The sequence below is a fragment of the Phoenix dactylifera genome, chromosome 2, assembly GCF_051530095.1.
Source record: "Phoenix dactylifera cultivar Ajwa chromosome 2, Ajwa_hap1_PhDact_Kaust_v1.1, whole genome shotgun sequence".
NCBI classification, from domain to species: Eukaryota; Viridiplantae; Streptophyta; class Magnoliopsida; order Arecales; family Arecaceae; genus Phoenix; species Phoenix dactylifera.
Genome location: NC_143191.1, coordinates 52,139,739 through 52,159,876, shown reverse-complemented (window position 1 = coordinate 52,159,876; position 20,138 = coordinate 52,139,739). Strand labels below are relative to the sequence as shown.

Genomic DNA, 20,138 nt, shown 5'->3' with positions numbered 1-20,138 from the left:
CAAGAATTCCCAACGTCAATGTCTTCCGAAGCCAAACAGTCCGCGTTTCAGCCGCATTCCATTCTCCCTATCAGCCATCTGAGGAGTCTTCTCAATTTCCCAACAGTCCATGAAGCATCCCAAGTCTTCGTGGCATCTCATCTGCGTTCCAGCGGAAGAGTCCCAAGCATTTGTGGCGACGCGTTGCTTTCGGATCTCCCAGCCACACCGCTGAAGGTGTCTATAAAAGGAGCTGGGAGAGGCGAGAGGGGAGGAGGGAGGGGAGGCCACGGATCAGGAGTGGATCGACGGAGGCCATTCGGGAAGAGGAGGAGGCCAGCAGCGACGGAAGAGGAAGGAAGCCAACCGTCTGCATATTCTCTTCCGATCCATCTTCTCAGCCGGTGGAGAGAAGGAGGAGAGGCCAGACAGGAGAGAGGTGACCAGGGGGCCACGATTCATCATCCTTCCCGTGGACCAAAGGGGAGAAACCAGCTGGCGAGGAAGGAGAGAAGTCATCTGGTGGAGGAAAGGGAAGAAGCAAGGAAAGGAAAAGAAACAGAGTGCTCTGTTTCTGAATAAAAAGGAAAAAGGATTTATGTTTATTTTAACTTATTCGTTGCTAAACCTTTTTATAAAATTGCTTCCATCTCATATGAGTAGCTAAATATCTTTTAGCTAAGGCTAAGGAAAAGCCTAGCATTTTCTTCATGTATTTCATTTAATCATCAATGGGATTTTAATGTTTTTGATTTGATTTATGGTGCAGTAAATTTATAGAAATTATTTCAAACTTATATATTTTTTTGATTTGTTATTTCCCCCGGGTATAACAGATGCTTAGAAATCCCTGTAGTTTAAAATAGAATTACTGTAATGCTGCCCAAAAAAACTAAATCTATTTTATTATGATTAATAGATGAATTTAAGAAAAGCATGATGAAGTGCTAGGCTGAATCCTGATGCCTTAGTTATATCCTTGTCAATTCTAATATTATTTAGCCTTTAGTTTTTGTTCACTGTCAAATCCCTGTGGATTCGATCTCAGACTCACCGAGAATATTACTTTGCTACACCCTATACTTGGGGTATCCTACGTTTAATTTCTCTTTTAAAAGAGCAAGATTAAAGTCGTAGCAATTCAGCAAGTTTTAAAAACAAAAGACTTGATTTGTTTTCTTGCGGAGTAAGATTTTCTCGATAAACGAAAGAAAAATATTTTGATTTTTTGGATATCACTGCACTATCATAGGTTCTTCAATTTTATATCGTGCTAAGAAAATTCTTAGCATCTTAAGACTAGCATTAATGGATCATCGATTTTTGACCTTGGATCTAGAATAGTTTGGTGTAGACCCATTTTCTCCTAAATCTGAAGATTGTACTTCTTCAATTAATATTAAGCCTCTATTGAATTGAAAGAGATTAAGGTTATCTATCGACCTTGATGAATATTCTATTAGGGGTGGATTAGAGTTGTTTATGATCCAGTCTTGTGATAGAGCAGATAATTATGAGCGAAGTTAAGAGAACAAAGGAGATTGTACATTATGAAGTGTATTTGATGCTAAAGCTTTCTTCTATTTCTGTGAAGCCGATTACGATCTCTAAGTGGAATTAATCAAAAGCAATTAATTTCTTGGGTAAAGAATTATGGCATTTAAATCCAAAGTTGGAAGGTTAGTCTTCTTTTGAAAGAGATTAAAAGAGCATGCTACGGATCATAGATGGAAAGGATCAAGTTTTGAGATGCCTTGAGTTTGTATGTCAAAATCTTGTGAGCGGGCATTTTGAGAGGGAGATTGTTTAGGAGCTCGAGGATGATATAATGGCAGCATACTTTCAAAGTTTCAGGCTTCAAGTAAGTTAATTTCGAGGATGAAATTAATTTAAGGGGGGAGAATGTAAGACCCAGCCCTTTAAGCAATTGAGCCTGGTCCATTTGATCGGCCCAATTGAATTTGGGCCAAAACACCCCCCTCCCCCCAATAAAAAAAAAGAGAGGTCGCAGGTGCTCAGCACGTGTGACAAGGGAAGAAGACTCCTCTTGACCTTATCGGAAGGAATCTGGCCAAAGGCCTAGATTCCAACCTTCCTCGAGCCTATTAGAGCCCTCCGATCCTCTCTTTGATCTCACCGGCGAGCCCAAGTCCCTCAATTGGAGTCATCACCGGAATCTCCGCTCTGTTTCCTCTCCGATCGTTGGCTGCCTTTTTGCACTGCGACGGCCAAGCTTCGCCAGATTACAGGTATGAGCCTTAATCTTCTTCTCCTCTATTTTCTTGTTCATAAGCCTCTCTCTCAGTTAGAGCTGATCAAAACCCGGGCCGGGCCAGGCTCGGGCCGGGCTCTACAGCAAAAATTAGGCCCGATGGCTATGCCTAGACCCGGCCCGGCCCGACTGTCGTGCTTAAATTTTTGTCCAGGCCCGACCCAACCTTATAAATCTGGTCCCAGGCCCGACCCGACAGGCCCGACCCGACAGGCCTGATTTTTTTTTTTTTTTGGAATCTAGAAATGGGCCAAAATGGCCTAACAGCTTAATGGGCTCTCTAAAACTGGATGTATTTTTCTATCTTTATTTTGTTTCTCCAATGGTCAATTAGTTAATGTTAAGCATATAAGTAGCCTATTTCAAATAGATAGTGTTGGTGGTGGTTTCAAACTTTGAAATTTGGATATATCTATAAACATTAAAAAAGAAAAAATTTGCATCTTCAAGCTAATAGAAAGAAAATAAAATGTATGAAACACTATTATCCAGCTGAAAATTACAACCCAACAATAAAAACTACAAACTTAGACAATTACAAATTTAGACAAAATACAAATTATATTGTCCCATTAACATTATAACAAACATGCATCTTTGTGCATTCAAAAGTAAATGTAATCATAATTCTTGAAGCCACTTCCATAATAGAAACTGCAGAAGAACATCCTTGCATCTTCTAACTCTCAAAACCTACAAACATAAAATTGAAACATTAGCAATTGTTAATAATTGAACATGAATAATTATTAGAGTTATTAATAGAATATCTAAATGACCGAACCATGTAATCCCTCTTCCATCTCTTCCTCGTCATCTTCATCCTCACTAGATTCTTCCATGTTAGCTCCCAAGACACCCGATTGTCCTAAAAAAATGTAAAAACAAATAAATATGAAACAAAAAAATTAGTTTTTATTCAAATATATATTAGAGAAAAAAATAGAAGAACAAGCAAAGATTTAAAGAATTACCTAATGAGAAGCCCTTTGCTCGCAACCAATCCTCATAACATGTAATAGCTTGAATTGTCTTTGGTGAAAGTGAGTTTCGCCAAGGATTTATCAACTTTTTACCCATACTGAAGGCAGACTCTGAAGGGACTGTTGATATGGAAATGGCCAAAATATCACAAGCCATCGATGCAAGCTCGGGAAAACGACCTGAGATATCTCTCCAATATACTAAAATATCCAAATCGATGTGCAGCCCAAGATTTTGCTCCTCCAAGTAAATATCTAATTGTGACTTCCCATGATCAAGCTTTTGTTTTTTACTCAAAAATAATCCATAATCTTCAAAACTATCTGCATCATGGTTACCAACATCACTGCCACTAGAAGTTCCAATCTTGGGAGAAAAGACTGAAGTTGAACGCAGCATATACTCCTCAAATAAATCATACAAAGTATTCTTAATATTCTGAACCATCTCCCTTGCACTAATTTTCCCATAAAGTTTAGAATAACAATATTCAACTAACTCTAACTTGCAACTGGGATCCAAAATTGTAGCACAAGATAAGATCAAACTATACTCAGACCAATACTTGTTAAATTTAACTTGCATCTCTCTAACCATATCAACCATAAAATCATATGGGCCATTAGCAGTCTCTATCAATTTTCTATAAATCTCCCACACCCCCCTAAAATAAATATTTGCTGTTGGATGCTTACTAGCAGAAAATTGATTAGTCACATCATAAAACACTTTCAAAAACTTATGAAGATTAGCTACTTTTTTCCACTCTTCTTCAGAAAGTGCAAAGATTCCAAATTCTCTATCACGCTGTCCCCAGTGATCTAAAACTGCCTTGAAATAAACAGCACGGTCCAGCATTAAAAAAGTAGAATTTCATCTAACACAGCAATCATAACGCAATCTTTTTCTGGTATTCAAATGAAAACTTTTTTCAGCAATTTCATAAACCCAACCTTAAATCTTTTCATGGAGCACCACTGGATTCCCAAAGTCCCGTCCTAACTCCACATTCCATTCTCTCTCTCTTACCTAGAACACCCAATTCTCTTATTCTCTATCTCACCTCTCATAAGTAGCCTCACCCCTTCTCCAACCTCTACATCTTCTTTTTCTTGATCTACACTTAAATTTAAACTTAGTTTGTCTTCCAACAAACCATAGCCTTGCCCAGGAAAATGAATGCCACCACTGCAAGCCACCATTAGATCAGAGCAACTACAACCCTAAGCCAATGAATGCTACCACTACTGCATCCGAAAGCGAGCAAATTTGTTTCTCATTCAAAACACTAGCTTTGCCATGCCCTCTCCATTGACAAGATCATACTGCAGGAATAGCCAGTGCTAACAATAGCCCTATGGCCCTACCGCTTGCTAGACTCATCTCCAACAACCCATTCTTCTGTTCCTTCCCCCATTTCCATCTTTGTTTTCTTAGTCATGATTCTTTCTGATCAATTGGGCTTAACGAGTTGGTTTTAGTTTTGTAAAATAAAGGGGCCAAATTTTTGGCTGCTCATTTCAATGCAAAGGTATCTGGACCGGGTTCGGGTTAAGGGGGGTTCTGATCCAAATCATACCCAACTTGGCCCAACCTATTGTCAACCCTAATTTCCCCATCATTACAAGATCTCTGTTGTTCAACATCAAAAGCATTAAATCAATATTTCTTCCCTTGGGAAAAATTATTTTAGAAAGAGAGAACTTCTTTTCAACTTATTCAAGGCTCCTTCACAAGTCCTTTGCTAGTACCACTAATTCAATATCTTTGCTTTGTCCTTGACAGAAATGGTTGTGATAAGGTATTAATGCAGATTCCCTAGACATACCACATCAACAAGCAAGCTCATCAATTATATCATAACCTGAATATGATGATTGGGCTATAAATGTAGCATGCTTACTAGTTACTACCCTTTAAACAGCCATAAAATTGACATGAACCAAAGAGGAAGTTAAGGAATATCACTCAGATCTTGTCAGAAACTAATGACTTGAGAGAACCCAGATCTTTCAAATACCAACGATTTGGAAAACCATGTATTAATTTGAGATAACTATACATACATATATAGACACATAAGATGTACATACTTCCTCTATATATGTCTGTGAAAAATAGATAGGTTTTTTGGGTGAGTATGCATGCACAGACATAAGCACATATATTGTCAAACATACCTTATTCGCTATTTCAACATAAAGATGTTCATCACTAAATGGAGCCATGAATATCCTACAAGATATAGCAGAATAAAGAAGTGAATAACCAACTCATCAAACAAATGATAAGAAGTATAGAGGGCAAGTAAACTGTAGAGGACTATAGTAGGTTCGTCAATGAGCTAGTAGATATACCAAGAACTTTGAAACTTTCACCAAATAATCTCAAATTCAGTTTCAATGGGAAATCATGGTTATAAAGGTAAAGAAGAGATGAAAGGGACAAAAAGTTTTGGAAATGATCCAGATAATATAAAAGATTCCAGTTCATTGCTTCACTGAGTGCATAATCACTCAAGAGCCAGCTACCATTTCTTCATACAATGGAGTTCTTCAGGCAGATACCAGTGCTTAGAGAGATTTTATAATAGTTCAAGGAACAATCAATGTTTGATTAGATAGCAACAAATTTACTGAAAAGTTAGGACATTTAAGCCCATTGTGATGACACACATAAATATTACGTGTACGGCAGCAGCATTACAGCACGACTACATGATCTCATAAAAAGAGAAACCCATACCAAGGATTAAACAGAAGAATAAGTAATGACAACTCAATACTAAAGCAAAAATAGAATTAGAAAATATCAGGAATGTGAACTGTCATATGGTCTGACTATAATTGAGTAAACTTAGCAACTATACTGGAGCAATGTTAAAAAACAAATACAAGGTCCCAGAGATAGCAGCAAATTAAGCACGTGCAAACATAGGAATAGTGACATGACAATAGAAAAGGTATCAAACTAATAATACACATGAGAATTGCATTTTATATAATCAGAGACTGATGTTTAATTCTTTAATTATTTCAGATTTATTCCAAATGAAACAATTTATGGAGGATGATACAAACCTATCTATTTTTCTACATCCCCCCTCACCCACCCAAAAAACAGAGAAACATATATAAAGCTGTCACCATCTATGTGATAACTAGAGGCTCTTGCACACTCAATCTAACAAATTTGAGTACTTGGAAAGCAATCCATAATGTTGGGTTCACTGGGAACTCTCATGAATCTGTGCACTTCACCCAGTTCTTTATCAGGCCATATGTTGATATTCTCGTGCATCCCCACCTCCTTCTGGATCTATTCACAAAGTCACAAAACTACCTTCAGCAACCATTAGGCATACTAAAGTAATACAATGAATATAAAAAGGGTTGTTCGAGATACTAATTGCATGTAGCGCATGTAGCTTGTGGGACTGCAAACCATATTATATTACGTGTAGCCAACTACACGTAAGAGAAATATCACATTCAAAGTGTACATATGGGGTTTCTTCTTGCAATTAGTGGATAATAATATTCATATTCACCCAACCCTTGCTCCTCAAGATTCAAAACCAATACATGTAGATGTCAAACAAATCAACGAAACAGAATTTCATGAGAAATTTCGAATATTATAGAAAAACTTCCTATTAATTTGGTGTCAAAAGCACCTCGTCAATTTAACCTTAATCCAATGGGAAAAAATCAAAAAAAAATTAGTTGTTTAGCAACTTAACATACAACACACAATTATCTAGGAACATTTCAGGAATTATTTTAATCTTTTCCTATGACTTTGTTGAAGTCTGCTCATCAATAAGATATCTCCCATATTGTCAATACTTCTAATACTCCAGTCTGCCACATATTTCCTGATTTTTTTGAAGAATTGCTACACACTAATTCTTAGATAATAAATCAAAATTCCTGTATTTATACCACACATACAGACATAACAAAGTACATAACTAAGTTGAGAATAAATCAATATAAATTGATGGTGAGGATGTGTTCCAATGATGATCAATGCCATCTACAATCTTGTAATTTAGAGTGACATAAATGACAGCAAGGTATTGAGTGTAATGTGATATGCATTACGGTCATGGGAATCAGGAGGGCACTAACACATGTAGAGTGATGTACAAAATGAGATTCAGGTATCAGGATCAAGTTCAGAATGAACAATGTTGCTAAGATCGGCATCGACACATAAATATTAGAGGGGGCTAGATTGGATCAGATCCTGAATTGTATCATAGATCGTAAGAATTTTTTTTTTTCTTCTGATTTCTCTCAGAAATTTCTAAATATAAAAGAATGAGAGAACTGAAATACCACTCAACCATAAAGTGGATGAATGGAGAATACGAAGCATACATACAACAATTCTAGTATTCACAAATTTAGAACCATATATAGTATTTTTAGTGAAACAAACATTCTGTTTGATTACTCAAGATATTTATGTACTAATTCAATTTAATTACCTTTTTATGCAGAATGCTTGAGAATAAAAAAAGATGAGACTTCCACACATGGCTGTAAAAATACAAAAACTTGCATCTTATTTTTAACTCTACGAGCTCCAATAACAGACTTGATAATTTTACATTTTGAAATTTGGCAATAATTAATTTAAGAACCATATAATGAAAGAAATTATAGACCTACACATGATTTAATATGTAAATAACATGATCAAATTGGATTCCAAGATCTAAACAAATATATAGTCCATCATATGGATCTAAATCTTGTGATCCTAAACTAATCCTAATCCTAATCCAAGGATGGGATCCATGGAACAACGTAGATCCACCTCTGTTCCCGTGGCTTATGCAGCACAAGGCAAGCCAAGAGGCAGGGACATGACGACTGTTCAGTAATTTTGTTGCAAAGAATTTGGCCAGTATGCTTCAAACTGTCCCAAAAAATTCTGCAACTACTGCAAAAAGGATGGCCATATCATCAAGGAATATCCTACCCGACCCCCAAGAGATCTGAAACAGCATATATTGCCTCAATTGGCTCTTCTAGTACTGGTAGTTCTGTGGATACAGCACCTCTGACACAAAGTGCTCCTGCTTTTGTTCAACTCGTGTCCCCTTAAATGATTCAACAAATGATCATTTCTGCATTCTCCGCTTTAGGACTCTCAGGTAAACCTTTCTCTATATCACCTCCTTGGTACTTTGATTCTGGGGCTTTCCATCATATGACAAACAATGCTAATTCCCTTACCAATGCAAACAAATATTCTGGAAATCTCAAGATTCATACTGCTGATGGCAACTATTTACCTATCACGGCCACTGGTGATGTTTCTCCTTCTCTAACCGATGTCTTTGTCTCTCCTAGCCTTACCACTAATCTTGTTTCTGTTGGTCCAGTTGATTGACAATGATTGTAAAGTGAAATTCTCCAAATCTGGTTGTGTTGTGTAGGATCAACAATCAGGGAAGATGATCGCGAGGGGGCCTAAAGTAGGATGTCTTTTCCCTCTCCAATTTTCTTTGTCTCCATGTTTCTCTTTACCCTTTGTCACTTGTAATTCTGCTCATGTTGATTACCGAGCATGGCATAAACCTCTCGGACATCCAAACTCTAATGTACTTCATGACTTGTTGAATTCTGGTTTACTTGGGAATAGAGAATCACCATCTCTTAGTGCTGTTCAATTTGATTGCAAATCTTGTAGGCTTGGCAAAAGTAAAATTCTGCCATTTCCTACTCAAACACCACATGTAGTCCAGCCTTTTGATCTGATACATAGTGATGTGTGGGGTATGGCACCGGTTACTTCTCATGCTAATTACAAGTACTTCGTCACTTTTATTGACGACTATAGTCGTTTCACGTGGATTTATTATCTGCATTCAAAAGACGAAGTATTTTCTATTTTAAGTTTTTTCATGCACATATTCAGACTCAATTTTCTGCCAATATCAAAATCCTTCGCTCTGACAATGGGGGTGAGTACATGTCTCATTTGTTTCAGAAATTTCTGCAAACTAATGGCATAATCTCTCAACGGTCTTATCCTTCAACCCCTCAACAAAATGAGGTGGCTGAAAGAAAGAATCGTCACCTTCTCGATGTTGTCCGCACCCTCCTGTTAGAGTCATCTGTGCCCTCTCGGATCTGGTGTGAAGCTCTCTTCACTGCTGTCCACCACACCAATAGATTGCCTTCTCCCTTATTGAACCACGTCTCTCCTTTCACTCGGTTATTTGGTCACACTCCAAATTATTCTAACCTTCGTACCTTTGGTTGTGTGTGCTATGTTCATCTTCCTGCACACGAATGCATAAAACTCATGGCTCAGTCAATCCAATATGCTTTTCTAGGATATTCTGTCCACCAGAAAGGTTTTCTTTGCTATGATCCAAATCTGCGTCGTATCCGAATTTCTAGAAATGTGATCTTTCTAGAAAATCAGTATTTTTCTTCCACTCACCACGATCCTATTTCTCCTTCGTTTTCTGTTCTGCCTATGTTTACTAACTCTTCTGCAGCTCCCGTCCCTCCTAAGCCTCTCCTTGTGTATCAGAGACGTTCCATTGCCGCATCAAAACAAACTTCAGCACCTCCCGAGCCCCCTCAAGCTCATTCTCTGACTGCTGATCCTATTCCAGCAACTGCACCTGCTTCTCTTAGACACAGTACTCGAGTTAGTAGACCCCAAGATAGGTTTGGTTTCACCCCTCCTTTATACTTGACAGCAACCTTGTCTTCTATTCCTATTCCCTCATCTTATAAACAGGCAATGGAAATGAGTATTGGTGGAAAGCTATTGAAACAGAACTTCTCGCACTTGAAGAAAACCAGACCTGGGATGTTGTTCCATGTCCCCCATCCGTGAAACCCCTTAGCAGTAAGTTGGTGTTTTCTATCAAGCTTCATTCTGATGGATCCATAGACTGTCACAAGGCCCGGTTAGTGGTTCTTGGCAACAAGCAAGAGTATGGACTAGACTACGATGAGACCTTCACACTAGCAGCCAAGATGACCATCGTGCGAACCATACTCGCCCTTGCTGCATCTCAATCATAGCCTTTACATCAAATGGATGTAAAGAACACATTCCTACACGGTGATCTCAAGGAGGAAGTTTACATGAAACTTCCCTATGGTATGCCTACTTCCTCACCTAATGATGTTTGCAAACTAAAACGCTCTTTGTATGGTTTGAAGCAGGCATCGAGAGTATGGTTTGAAAAGTTTCGATCCACTCTCCTTGGCTTTTCTTTCACTCAGAGTCAGTATGACTCCTCCCTTTTTCTACAGAGAACATCTAAGGGCATAGTTGTCCTCCTTGTTTATGTGGACAACATCGTTGTCACTAGTTCCGATATGGAGGCCATCTTTGAGATTCAGAAATTGTTGCATTCTATTTTCCACATGAAAGACCTTGGCCAGCTCACCTACTTCTTGGGGTTAGAGGTGCATCATCGGCCTCAAGGTATCATCTTGAATCAGCACAAGTATGTTCAAGATTTGGTTCAGTTAAGTGGACTCACAGATACTACTTCTGTTGACACCCCCATGGAAATTAATGTGAAATATCGACGTGATGAAAGGGAGCTTCTTGAGGATCCTACTTTCTATCGGAAGCTGGTTGGTAGTCTTATCTATCTAACCATTACCCGACCGGACATCTCTTATATTGTCCACACCGTCAGCAAGTTCATAAAAGATCCTCGGCATCTCCACCTATCCGCAGTCCGACGCCTCATTCGATACATCCTTGGCACACCTAGTCGTGGCTTATTTTTTCCTACTGGTTCTTCACTCTAGCTACAAGCCTACTGTGACGCTGATTGGGTCGGATGCCCGAACACCATAAAATCTACTACCGGATGGGTTCGTTTTGACTTCTTCCGAGACGTGTCGAAGAAGAAATTGTAGGGTCGTCGTATCTCAGAGGAGGATTGCTGGAAGACCCGTACGTGGGGACAAATACTTCTTTGGGACAGCGTCTACACGCTTCGACCTGCCTTCAAACATGCTACTTTCTTTTACCTTTATTTTTAATTTAATATTAGTAGATTTGTAGGATTTGAAATTCTATAATATAAATTTATTAAATGCATAGATTTATTTTGTGCTAGATTAGATTTATTTTGCATTAAAATAGAATTATTTGGATGCCGAATAATATACATGTATATTATTTCCTTTAAGATTTTCCATTAATTGAATTTATAGATTTATTTGTTTATTTAGATGAAATATTGCTAACAGCAGTACTATCTCAAATGCATAAAAAGAAAGACAGTGATTCTTATTATGGTGTCATGAGCTTTAATTAGACATGTAAGCAACGATTGAGGTGGGCATGCCAATACGTGCCATGTGTTGGCACATTCATGTGCTAGGGCACATACCATGCTGGGGAGAAGTAACACCAATAAATATGCACTGCAAAACTTTTCTCCTAATAAATGTGAGCAACAATATCATAAAAATATTATCCCTGTGCACCAATATATGTCAAGGGTCCAATGTGAAACGTGGCTTCTCTCCCTTCCAATCTACCTCCATGTGCATAAGAGTGCCTGAAATGGTTTCTAGTTTACACATGTTGCAAAGTAATAAAAAAGCAGTATGAAACTGAAGATAAAACCATAAATTCATGTCCAAGATCAAATTCGAAGTACTTCTTTATCATCCTTTTTTTCCCTCCCACCCTCCCCCTCAGACCTCATTTGATAGTTTTCAAGTCACAAGAAGGAAGAATTTACTTGCTTTTGGCTGTTTGTACATTTGTTTAGTGCACTTGAAATTCTTACAATATCTTTTCAGAAAAAAATGAAGAGAAAAAGAAAAGAACAGAATTGTTACAAGTTGCAATGCACAATCATTGGCAAACTAAATATTTGTTGATTTATTGACATAAACAAGCAAAGTAACGAAAAATCATGTGATCACAGATATCTATTAGATACTCTTTTCAGTTTACTGCATGTGATCCATTCATAGCCATCCACAAATTAGTCACGTACATCAAATGCAAAATAAAGGAATAAACAGAAGAAATTAAAAAAAAAGGGCCGAGCTTGCCCACAGAAAAATGAACGGTAAAAGAGCCTAAAAGAATGAGAACTTCTTGGCAATTGAGACATCAAATCAAGTACCCTGAAAAGTCGGATAATCATAAAAGACTACGTTTGAACAATAACACTTCAAGAAATACACAGGAATCTGCGCACCTTCTCTGCATCACTGGCTCTTGACTCCTCAACAACACACAGCAGTTCCACTGGGCCTAATTTGAAAACCTGAAAGAAGAATTAAACAAAAACGTCAAATAAATTGTCATGGAGTATACATGGCACTGCATGAAAATCACATAAAAAAAAGAAAAAGAAAAGAAAGACTGAAAATAATGGTAATGAACAGCCTGACAACATTATATAGCCCAACCTTCCAACATTCTGAATGATAAAACCAATCTTGGATCAATAATGGGAATTTTTATGGAAGTTTCGACTTCCAAATCCCATGGAGATATCAAAGTCGAAAAACAAAGACCTCGCAACTAATTATAATTTCTATCGTTCAATAGCAAAAAGAAAACCAGAAGAAGGAATAAGTGGAAGAAAAAAGAGTCATAGTAAAAAGAAATTAATGGCCAGAGACCACCATAATATCTAAAATTGACAAAATCCGAATGAACCAAACAATCTTGGATCAAGAACGGAGATTTGATGGAAGTTTCAAACACCATCGAAGTATGAATGCCTTTTCGTACCTAACATCGAAGTAGACAGCATATAATATCTGCAATTCCTAACATTTCGACTAAAAGAACCAATCTTGGATCAAGAACAGTGGCGTTAACCTGGGCACCCCCGAGATCCACGTGGAGAAAGGCTTCGAGAGAGCCCATGTAGTGGAAGCGGAGCTGAGGACCGCCGGAAAGACCGCCGGAGACGAACCGAGCAGAGACGACGGCGGAGAAAGCCAGCGAAAGGTCGTCGACAAAGATGGGAGCGAACTCGTCCGCCAAAGAAGCCTCCATTCCTCCATCTCCTACCCTCTCTCTCTCTCTCTCCCAACCGAGCACGGGGAGTTGAGGCTGGGGTTTTGAGGGGAGGCTTTTCGAGCGAGAAGAAGCGCGAAGGAGGCGTCCAACGGATGAGATATCGATCGCCGGGACCTGCGATCGCTGCTACGTCGATTTTACCAATCGCTTGGAACGGGCGTAAACTCCGTTTTACGTTTATATATCAAACCACGGGAGATAGCCAGTCTGGCAAGGACCTCGAATGCCAGCTTCAAAGGGAGAGGAAAAAAAAAATCGAGTTAAACAAGTTTCACTAATTTATAAAAATCAGTGACAAAAATGTAAAAAATACAATTTTATAAAAATACTACCCTGAATGCCAATCTTTATATGCTATTTCACTTATTTATAAAGACAAAATTATAAAAGTTATATATATATATATATATATATATATATATATAAGCCCAAGTTCATGGCATTATTGATCTTGTAGCGATCACAAATAAAAATACTAGAAATTTCATGTAATTTATTTCAAACCATACTTCAAATTTTCTGCAATTTGATATTAAATAAAAAAACAAATTCACAATCATCAATCGTCAAATTAAGATCGATCGCTTCCGAAATGTGCTTTCATAGTGTGACATAAACTTTCAGCGCCGATTTTTTCTTTGGCCCTTTGGGCAGCCCTGGAGTTGTTCCTCTCTCAGCCGCAGCCTCTTCCTCTAATTGAAGTCACACCCTCGACGTTAAGTATAGGGCGGCTGCGGATGCATCAATGAAGTAATGGGTGGAATTTACAAGCCCAATAAGAGATACTTAATATAGAGATTGGCCTTATTATCTTTTATGAATTGAGTAAAAGAGCTACCTGATTGGCTTGGGGACAAATCAAAGTCATGATAAACCCTCTTTCCAAGCCAAGATGAAAGGCTACTGCTCGATCTCGATATGTTTGGTATATACATAGCATAGAGAGGACTGGCTAGAAGATTGAGGGCACACAACAACTGATATTGTCATACCAACATAGAATGTTTTAGGAAGGGAGAACATCCAACAAATCCATGAAAGAAATGCTATGAATTGAAGATTGCTCGACTGCAATATGTAAGCCATGTTTCACTTTTGAGTGGGCAAGTGTTGGATTTTTACCTGGCCTGTGCAACAAGAATAGGTTTGTCGTTCTCCACGCCATCCTTGCGAACAATGAATTGATACCATAGTGAATTGCTATCATTGTTGCCCATGCAACAAAATATCTTGTTTGAGAAACTTTTCATTATTGCCTCAGATATGCATGAGAAGGGAGAAGGGGAAGAAATGGAGTCAAATAGCAAACCAAATTTTTTTTTTCTTTTCTCCCCCTAGAAGCTGCAACATTCGCATCCCGCAGCCACCCTTTGCACCACATAGAATAATTAAAGCTATTTCAGAGGGATGAAATCTAAATACCTCCCTTGTAATCCTTGCAACATGGCTCGAACAGAAACAAATGGAGAAAAAAATATGCATATGATGTATATAATTTTTAAGCAAGCAAAGGTAAAAAGTGCCTCTTTTGATCCAAGCAAAATTTACAAGTCAAAAATCTACACCAGACATTTCTAGAACATCCTGTATTTAGCCCTGTAAGCAGGTAATGTCGGCATGTTATTAAGCAACTACAACTATGTGCTAATTTTCCATGGGGCCAGCCTTGAAACTCCCTGATCTAATTGAATCTCAAAGCTGAGATCTCAAACACCAGACAACTTCATGATCATAATGACACGACAGCTGGCTGCTTCACCTGGGAGGTGGAGGGACATGAGATTTGGCCATGCCAACCCATGCAATAATGCCAACTGCAAGAATTACCCATCCAAGTATGTCATACTTGAGATCACTGTTTTTCTTTTTCTTGGATGCCTGTAATAACATATAAATAATCATTTCGTGAGGTGCTTGCACAAACTCCAAACCAAAAAGTAGAACATGTCGACTTGCAATCAACATTACCATATAGCATTCTTCGCTAACAGAAGCAATTCGGAATAAGGAGAAATAACCACATGATCGCAAGAAATAAGGAAAATCAATCATGCCCATATGATATATGATGACAAAACATGTATTGTAATTTGATGCAGAATGGTAATCGATGGCCACCAAGTTGGTACATATCAAGGTGCATGAATCTCACGATATACCTAGACAGTCAGGTGCGATGTACCAGATTGTAAAATGAACCACGATAATTTATTGTTGGTGTATATACTTGTGGGGATATCGGTGGATGAGGCCGGCCTTGTTCATTCCAGAAGATCAAGCAAGTTGGGCCAAAGAAAAGGAGAAAACTACTTTCTTTCTTCTTTTGACAAATCAAAAGGTTATTGTAATTAAGAAACAATCAGTTTTTGCTTCATAATATAGCTATACTGGATTCCTTTCTATCGGCTTCCGCATACATGCATTTCTGGAACCTTGACCTCTATAAAACAAGAGATTACAAACTCTCTGATTCACAGTATCTTATCGTAGTCAATGAGATATCCAACTATAGCCTTGAGATTAAACGACATTTAACCGTCTCCTAAAAAATCAACAAAGGGAGAACTTTTATGTCCAAGGGCAGATGCACAGGCTTATGGTAAGCTGATAATGCATTCACACATCCAAATGTGTTCCATAAAGCATCTAGAAAATGAGCAGGTACTTAAAAATTCTTGTACTGGTAAAAAACTAGGATATGTTTATTTTTTTTCTATTTCAGATTTCCAAAGAATATGAAGACAGCATCTTAAAATTTTGAGATGATGATCTACCAGTAAAAAGATCCAATATAATTGACACGTACTAAGATATCAACTACAGCATCCAGCAAACAAAGTTCTACAATTAGCAACAGAAAAGTAGATGATACCCATCTCATTCAACAAATGTAGACTGCAAACAAATTTCGCTAAAAAATAATGAAGAATTCTCTCACGAGACCCTTTTAATTGGTGTGTCTAGAGTTCAAACCAAGGTTCGCAATACCGATTTCCATAGCTGTACTGGTACCATGTTGGTACAATGTCACTGCAATCGATTTGGCATACTGACACTCAGTATGGTTCCCATACTGAGTATTGGTTTGGTATTGGCATAGTATGATACACCTAGTACAGGATAGTATGCACCATTACGGCAAGCCATGGTTTAAACAAAGTTTAACAACGAAACTTGGCCATATGGACAGAAATATGTATGAACAAAAACAAGAAACCAGATTTAGTGGCAGTGTCCATAATCTGGAAGGCTAAAGGCCATGAACTTTGTTCGAAGTTATTTGACTCATTTCATGAATATAAAGCAGACCCAGAAAAAACAACATGGATAAGCAGCTTGTTAGCAACAATAGATTGTCGGTTAATCAACCACACCAGGTTGGGAATGTGAAACATGGAAGGTTAAAGGACAAAAGCACATGTAAGATATTATAAGCATTTGCTAAAAGCATAGAGTAAATAATGAAGCTTCCTCGTTTCAATTTGCCCTGTCCATCTTCGGTATCATAAGAATTTTACCTTCATGTTTGATCCTCCAGCTGCAGATTGTTGGTTACCCATCTGCCTTTGGATCTCTAAATGCAGCTCAGGTGCCTGAGAAAATAAGTAGAACCTTACATTGCAAGTAATAAAGGGTAACTACAAAAATAAGGTATCATAATGATATTTATAAAGGAAAAAGAAAACACAATGAAGCAGGAGTCGATAACAAACCTATTGAAGTTAATTAACTTTTAAATTAACAATACAATTTGGGCCTGTTTGGGAAAATCCAGCAGGATAGGCTGGGAAAAAGGAGTGGGGGTGGAGAAGTAGAATGATCTCTCATCCTGCTTTGCTCGATGGAAGAGGAAAAACTTTTCACACTTTTTTTCTGTAAGCATGTGTGTGTTTGGGGTGGTGGGTGCTTTGGCTATTGGGAGGACTCATCCTCCAGAAACTGGCCACATGAGCCAGGGGAAAAAAAAAGGCCATAAGCTCACCTTCCGCTCCATCCACACACAAGCTTATGCAAACCATTCCACACCTTATGCATCAACCAAATGCTCAAACCCACAAAATCCCATAAATCAGCAGAGATTCAGACCATATTAGATATGCATTGATGTCAATAATCGATGTTACATTGAACTTGATAGTCAGAGATAGTCATGACAAATACCCTCAGCAGATTTCTTCTGTCAGTCACTGCAGATATTGTTGGACGCCAATGACAATTCATTACCCGGTTTCCTACTGTTCTATTCCCAGGCAATGCCCTGTGACATGTTGACTTATCAGATTGCTTCGACATTTGGCAATAAGTAGAACTAGCTTTGATTGTTTATGTTCACCCCATGACCTACCTATACTACCCTCAACTCCTACTGAACCAACCCCACATTTAGGTTGAAACAACTCAAAATCAAGATCAACCCAATTGATCTTACCCTTTCATTTCCTCCAAGATCAGGGAAAATCTGAACCTATTGATAGCTTCAAGTGTCTAAAACAGTTTTCATGCACTGAGTTACAAGCGCTTATTGCTTAAGTTGATACATTAAACTGATCAGAAAATATCACCAGTATGCTCCTAAATCAATATAACTTGAAAGGGATAAATGAATCAAGTAAGCATACAAATTTCTCGAGAAGTATAACTATTGTGACTTTAAAAGGTGAAACATACCTTCGTCGACAAATCTAGAGACTTCATATATAGCTCATTTCCTGGATCCTGCAAGAAACCAGATGCCCATATCTCAATAACGATACACATGACTCCACTGGAACCCACTTCAAGACAATTACCTCCTCCAGAGCTTTCTGGAAAGACTGAGTTGCCTTCGCAAAATGAGCCTTGGCCATCTCATGATCAGGAGTGTAGAAAGCATGAGAAGTGTGGGCATTGCCCAAGCACCAGAGCGTGTCGTGCTTTGTCGGAAAAATAACCAAAGCTTCCTCCAATTTCGAAATAGCATCTAAAAATAGGAAAGAAGCTTTTCGATGATTCAAAATATATTTTTTTTAACCAATTCACATAATAATGCTGTAGCTGTTAATTGGAAATTAGCATCTAGATCACAAAAGTTAACACCTTTTACAAACTTTATTGAGTCCGGGCCACTCTGAAACTGCGACAACTCAAGAAGCGCCCCTCCCCACCTCGTGAGATTCTAAAAAATAAGACAGAACAATGAATTATCAAACAAATTAATATTTTTTCGACAGCATTCCACGCAGGCAACTAAGCACTCAAGAACAGAGCAATCTAGGGTTCAAAAGAAGCGGAAAAGAACGTGCATCAAGGTCTGAACTTTCCCTGGATTAAAGGACCAGAGAAATCGGAGGAAGTGTTGGAAAGGAGGTCGGAGAAGGAATCCTTTACCTCGGCGTCCAGGGGGTTCTTGGCATACGCCGCCTCAGCGGTCTTGCGGGCGTGCTCGAAGAAGACGATGCGATCAAAATCGCTTTGAGGCAATTCCATGGTTTCGATCGCGCTCAAACTCTCTCTCCTCTTTCCTCGTGATTCCTCTCTCTTGCTCTCTCGATCTCGCGGTTAGGGCTCGGAGAGACAAGAGGGAGAGATAGAGAAAGGGCAACCCGCCCTATCGAACAAGGAATCGAGTCGAAAAGGCTGGAAACGTGGGAGTGAAGCTGAGGTGGTGGAGGCGGCCGGCTTCACTGTGTGGAGCCGGAGTGCAGAGAATTGGGCCCCACTCTATGATATCGTGTTCGATTGGGTTCAGCCTGACCTGACCTAACAACTTGTTTGACTTGGCCCAACCTGATTCGATCCCATATCTAATTACCCTTTAGGCGTATTTGGTTTACGGCCGAAATTGAAATCGAAATCGAAATTAAAATGGTCATATCCTCCTCTTATGCATTTGACTCGTGACCGGATCGGAATTAGGATGGGATGTGAATACTACAAAAGAGTAGGGATTAGATTTTGGAGGATTGAGGTATTGCCATTTTTCTATAGAATTGAAATGAAATTTAGAATTCCTAAACCAAATGATTAGAACGGGAGTCACTCATTAACATTTCAATTTTAGAGTCTAACTACCCCCAACCAAATATACCCTATGTCTCTATCATAAATAGAAAAACAAAATCCGAATTCTCTATCTAAATTGAGGGTGCGAAAAGAATGATCGATCTTGGTTCATGACGTGGACTATTGGATCACACATTGCACAGATCTTCAAGCACTCCGAACATTTTTATTCATCCATCTGCATGGATCTCAAAGTGACTACTATATGATCCAAAAGCGGATACGCGTGAAGGAAGGTGAATCCTTCTTTCACACAAAAGATACACCCCCAACCCCACAATTGATTTGAGGACAATAATCTCTCTCTCTCTCTCTCTCTCTCTCTCTCACTCAGTTAGTGTATAAAAGTGATTAAATTTTTAATTCTAAAAACTCTAATTTTGTCGAAATTCAAATATCTTTATAATATTTTTAATTTGTTTTCAAAAGAACTTAAGTATGCTATGTTTTTTTTTTATAAACGAGGGAATTGTAATATTTTTTTATAGCATAACTCTAATTGCAAAAGGTATTATCAGATTTTAATGTTAAAACATGACATTGAGTTGAAATTTGAAGAGTGGCATATCTTCTACGACCAACAACATCGTAATGTTAGCTTTTACCTAATCTAAGTTCCAATTAATCCTGATTAAACTCTAGCAACAAACATAATGATGAACCTGATCTAGATTAGACATGCCAATTACTTCATGAATTTGATTATGATCTTATGTCATGCTCAAAGTGGGAACAAATTAAAGCAAGTCCAGCAAACATAGGATCATTTTAATGGTATGAAACAACACGAGTTTCTAAGTCATAT

At 38.2% G+C, this 20,138-nt stretch overlaps 2 protein-coding genes across 9 annotated transcripts; both read right to left on the bottom strand.

Moving 5' to 3' along the window:
* Window positions 1-2,676: 2,676 nt before the first annotated feature.
* On the bottom strand, window positions 2,677-13,636 carry LOC148714905 (zinc finger BED domain-containing protein RICESLEEPER 2-like). 8 transcript variants are annotated; one of them, XR_016399554.1, is made up of 6 exons: window positions 13,088-13,636; window positions 12,456-12,524; window positions 5,416-6,553; window positions 3,226-3,558; window positions 3,036-3,119; window positions 2,677-2,944 (listed from the first exon to the last, which is right to left on the bottom strand). XR_016399554.1 is itself a non-coding variant. In XM_089929177.1 (5 exons), exons 3-5 carry the CDS (start codon window positions 4,091-4,093, stop codon window positions 2,931-2,933), a joined length of 966 nt encoding a protein of 321 aa, XP_089785303.1. In that variant the 5' UTR covers window positions 4,094-5,470; window positions 12,456-12,524; window positions 13,088-13,455; the 3' UTR covers window positions 2,677-2,930. The 8 variants fall into 8 exon arrangements, 1 of the variants encoding a protein (XP_089785303.1); XR_016399557.1 differs by having other exon boundaries at window positions 3,226-5,053; window positions 5,416-5,470; XR_016399558.1 differs by having other exon boundaries at window positions 5,416-5,470.
* Window positions 13,637-14,754: 1,118 nt separating this feature from the next.
* LOC148714904 (mitochondrial import receptor subunit TOM20-like) lies at window positions 14,755-18,923 on the bottom strand. The gene is made up of 6 exons (XM_088716901.2): window positions 18,659-18,923; window positions 18,368-18,446; window positions 18,082-18,251; window positions 17,960-18,007; window positions 16,810-16,884; window positions 14,755-15,169 (listed from the first exon to the last, which is right to left on the bottom strand). The coding sequence occupies exons 1-6, from the start codon at window positions 18,755-18,757 to the stop codon at window positions 15,047-15,049; spliced, it is 594 nt and encodes a 197-aa protein (XP_088573027.1). The 5' UTR covers window positions 18,758-18,923; the 3' UTR covers window positions 14,755-15,046.
* Between the last annotated feature and the right edge of the window lie 1,215 nt (window positions 18,924-20,138).